The sequence below is a fragment of the Fusarium redolens genome, assembly GCF_020744475.1.
Source record: "Fusarium redolens strain MPI-CAGE-AT-0023 chromosome Unknown BKA55scaffold_19, whole genome shotgun sequence".
Taxonomy (NCBI): domain Eukaryota; kingdom Fungi; phylum Ascomycota; class Sordariomycetes; order Hypocreales; family Nectriaceae; genus Fusarium; species Fusarium redolens.
Window position 1 is genome coordinate 29,774 of NW_025763682.1, and position 4,694 is coordinate 34,467.

Below are 4,694 nucleotides of genomic sequence, written 5' to 3' on the forward strand. Positions count from 1 at the left end.
CCCATGTCATGCAAGCTTCCAACGGATCTCACTGTTTAGATTTGAGCGAACAACCTTAAGAGGCCATTTACGGGTGAAAATGATGGTCTTGGTCCTTAGTGTCAATCAACTTTAGGAATTGGCGAGCGTCTACGGTCGCGGGCTAGCACGGGCCACAGCGACAGTTTGACTGTATTTGTGACCTTGCGGATCTCGGGTAAGTCACAGTGCAATACCCGTTGGCTCGAGCCGAGGGGGGGCCACTAAGCAAGCTTAGTTGGGCACAAAAGTGCGGGACACGCACAAAAGTGAGGGACATCCAGAAGGCCTGATTTTTGGTGTGTTTTGCGGCATTTTCAATATTTCCTCATTCATAAAGGCGTCAAAAGAGGGGAAATTGCTGTATTGTGAAAAGGAAGCTTCTCGTGATAATATATCTGCTATTGACTGTATCTGAAGAAGGGAAATAGCTGCTGTGGCAGCAAGCTATCTGCTTAATTGAGAACGCTTTCTCTTGTAAATTAGGAGCCTTCCTGTTCTTCTTCTAGCCTAAGACTGGCTTCTGTAGCAGCTCTTTCTTCCTCAATGAGATTGATGAGGGCATCGCGAAATTGGGCTTGGTGTTGAGCCGGGCATGGTGTTGAGGGTACCGTTGGAAAGGGAGACTCGTAGTCGGGTAAGCAAGGCGGCGATGAGGGCATCGCGACTTCCTCTTCATCAGATAAATCGATGAGGCTATCTTCATCATTAAACGCGGCATCGGCCGGCGGTTGTGTAAGGTGGAAATCAACGGAATCATCGCTGTTGAGAAGCCCTGATAAATCTACTGCCGAGAGGGGTTTTGCTGCGAAGCCGGCCTCGCGAATAGCCTCACGGACTTCCGGGGCAAGCTGGGTATCGATCGTATAGAAATCTTCCTTTTCCTTTAATTGAGAGGATATCTGAGCTCGTGAGGCATCGAGAGATGCATATTCTACATCCCTTTTAGTATGTTCAAGCCACTGCTTAAAGCGCAGCTTCTTTTCAACGCCGTCAACGATAACTTCCTTCTTCTTCCGCCATTCGGCTTTTATCTCCTCCATCTGCCGGATTGCAAAAGATCGAAGATTCCGAAGCTGAGATTTCTGTTCAGCTTTTGCTCCTACATCAATAAATTCAGCCTGCTGATCACGAAGCTCTTGCAAGCTTATATTATGAAAATAATCTCCTACCGGTTTTCCTCGCTTTCCGCGCTTTCTCTGATGGTATCTCTTCTTAATACGCTCTCGGCGATCATCAACGTGCTTCCTCACGATATCCTCAAGCACAATAGCTTCGCTGACGATCTTCTGTACAGCTTCAAGTCCCTGGCGCGTTGGGGAGCTTAGAATATCGTGATAGCGGTTACGGACATCGCTCGCCACGTCAGAAGCTAGAGGGAAGCGATTTTCCGCCGGGAGGAGTGAGGATAAGGCCGGATCGATGGCCTTACGAGTCTTCAGCTTCTTCTTCAGCAGATAACTGACTGCAGGCACCTCGGTCGGCGGGAAAACTCCTGACTTTTCGAAGCCTGTGATGATGTGGGCTGCCGTGAAGCCTTCTTCGAAGATCTCCTGATATTATGAGGATTAGTATGTGAAAAGAGGGGTATTTTGGAGAAGATGCAAGCTGCTAACACCTACCTTGAAGGAGCCCGCAAAGTCACGCCGGTTGAACGTTAACTTTCCCTTCCGTAAAGCCTCTCGCAGCCTTTTTTGGTGTGCATTCTTTAACCACTGAAAAACGCCGAGATCCATTGGTTGAAGTATGTGAGTTGAATGAGGAAGAAGGAAAGCAATGAGGATATTGAATTTTATACAGTATTCTCGAAAGGCAAAGGAGCCGTGACCGGAGAAGCCGTCGATAACGAGCAACCGCCATACAAGCTCTTCTTCTGACTTTCCTTCCGTGCCCGGAGGCGTGTCATATGGAGTGAGAGGGTTAGAATCGCTTTTTAGGTGCTCGTTACACCCAAACCACTCTTCAAATTCCAGCTGACGATGTTGTACGGTAGCAGATTTCCCCCAAGACCACCGGTTAAAGTGCTTCGCCTACTCAAGCGTTATCTCGGCATTAGAGAACGCTGTTTCCGACTGTGCAAAGCGCATATCAGGATCGCCGTCAATATCTGCCCACTCGATCGTTGGAAAAACTTTAAAGATAAGCCAAGGAGGAGTAGTTGCTCCTGCAGCGTTGCCCGTACCGATCACCGTATAAGTCTCCCTATCTTCAGGCGAGAATACCTCGGTTGGAGTCTTCTTTTTGGTACGTATAACAAGGCACTGCACCCGCTCTTGCAGTATCCCGACTCTAATTCCGGCTTGATTAGCATTCCAACACTCTGAGGCGCTGATCCTGTATCTGGTGATGACTTCAGAGAGTCGTTTGAACCACTGCTTTGTCTCCTCCACGCCGGCTTCTTTATACTCATAGCGAGCCGCTTCTTTCGACTTTAAAATCGAGATATCAAGCTCGGGATGGTCGTCCCGGAAGCGCCTGTACCACATCCGCGAGACCGGAGGAGCATTAGGATCACGGCGCCTTCTTATCGTATCTGCTGCATCTTCAATCTCGTTCTTGGCGGCCGGAAGACCAGACTTCTGCATCCAAATAATGAAGCATACAATAGCCTCTTCTTCATCATCTAAAAGGAGTCGCGGCCGGCCCATAATTGCATCAGGAATGCTGCTAAAATCCGTGGTTTTAGCATCTTCAAGCTTCTTAACAAGACGCGCAATAGACGACTTGTTAGAGCCTTTATACTGACTCTGAGCATCGCGGATTGAAAGAGGCTTCTTCGGCTTATTAGAAGCATCACGAGAGAGGCTCTTTTGGAGTCGTTGGCGCGAAGAAACGACTGCTTGAGCAGCTCTTATATTTGGATCGGTATGCATAATGCACTTAGATAAGATTACTGCCTTTTTCACTGATTGGTGTCTAGATTTATGTTGATTTTACATACAAAATCAATGAAATTCACGACAGCCGGCCGAGCGGGGTTGTCCCTCACTTTTGTGCGTGTCCCGCACTTTTGTGCCCAACTAAGCTTGCTTAGTGGCCCCCCCTCGGCTCGAGCCAACGGGTAGATATTTCTAGACACCGTAGTTGACATCTATATAGAAGAAGCTCTTGTCAATTAAAGCTCGTAACCTGGAACCCCTTGGCACCTCTGAGGCACCCCAGTGGCACGGTGCGGACAAAAGAGAAGTCTTACAACTGCTTGCAGGGAGTTATATACTGATGTGTTGTAATAAAAGCGTAATCAACGTCGTCAGAGAATGCCTCTTTATCATTCGCTATTGGAGCGCATGGTGGCAGTACTAAGAATAAGGTTGAGGGTGACCTGGACTGTATGATCAGTTCTACTCCATAGTGTTCGAAACCGTCCTTGCGTTGGAGCCTGGCCTATAGGGCTTCGAGAATCCGTGGACACGTCGTGATCTTATTCAAGCTGGCTAATTATGAGCGTTCCTTGTTGTTCAGACTTTGGTTGGCACATTCTGATCGTATTTGGCTCCGTGGCATCCTCCATTCAGAGGTTGGACTTGTAGAACTTCACGACATTATCGAGGTCATCGAATATATTAGTTATGTAAATGTCCCTGCTACTGCGAGTTCTTACTGATGATACATAAAGGTATACTCTCCGCACAGCTTCGCTTCTAAACCAAGGCAGCCAACAGAATCAATAACGCCGAGCACAGTATCGATCAACATACCTATACCGGGATATACTCAAACATAAGCTACTATGACAAATCGCGCCGAGAGGCCGACTACATCACGCTAAAGAAGAACACACTCGTAAGAACAGCAGGAGACGATAATCTCAAACCCGGCAAGCTACAACCAGACAGGAGCCAAATACGATGCGCTGTACTGTTCGGTTAGCTCTGCGGTTGCCGACTTTGGCACCTGTATAACAAGACGGGTTCCACCATGGAAACAAGTGCCCTCGTTCATGCAACCACTTTAATGCTAGTTCTTGGCTGCTGGACACTGGGATAGGCATTCCTCAATTTGAGGACGAGGCTAGGTGAAAAGTATAAAGAAGTTTGTTCAATAAGACTCAATCCCATTGTAGAAGGCATCCAGTTCTGGCACTCCATATTAACTAATGCAGCTTCAAATGTGCCTCTTGAGTTGCTGTCAACTACATAATTAAACCCCTGAGGATAAGGATACCATGACGCTGGTCCAATCGGCAACACCCTTCCTCCATGCCTAGAGATCTCTGTATTCTTTCCACCACCATTTGCTGTAAAATATAGTTAGTCCTGCAATCTACACAACTATCAACCAAGTCGTAGGCCCGTGACATATTCAGTTGCCACTGCGGATCATGAAAACAACAAGCATGGCGAAGTTCATAACAAGCGACGCAATAAGCAGATAGAATAGTCTATCAACTTCGCCCATTTGCCCAGGTTCTTGAGGGCGGGTGCCCTCTTGTTGAATGATGCGAATAGTCGGTTCTTCGCCCTCGAGGTAAAAGGTCGGGTCAATAGGATCTCCGCGACGGCGAATAGCTCCAGACTGAGCTTGGTCCTCGGTTACGTCTTCTAGGATAAACTAGCATAATATCATATAGCTATTTTTACGGGCTTGCCTGGCTCGGTATTACCGTTCAAATCCTCCAGGCCAACCTCCGTAGATCTTCGCGATGACATGATTTGAGGATTCAAGTAACGAGGCAT

The 4,694-nt window shown here is 47.6% G+C and overlaps 1 protein-coding gene across 1 annotated transcript; it reads right to left on the reverse strand.

The window, feature by feature from the left end:
• Positions 1-4,320: 4,320 nt before the first annotated feature.
• BKA55DRAFT_695563 (uncharacterized protein) lies at positions 4,321-4,694 on the reverse strand (the record flags this gene model as incomplete). The annotated part of the gene is made up of 2 exons (XM_046200165.1): positions 4,321-4,559; positions 4,622-4,694. 2 exons carry the CDS (start codon positions 4,692-4,694, stop codon positions 4,321-4,323), a joined length of 312 nt encoding a protein of 103 aa, XP_046043801.1.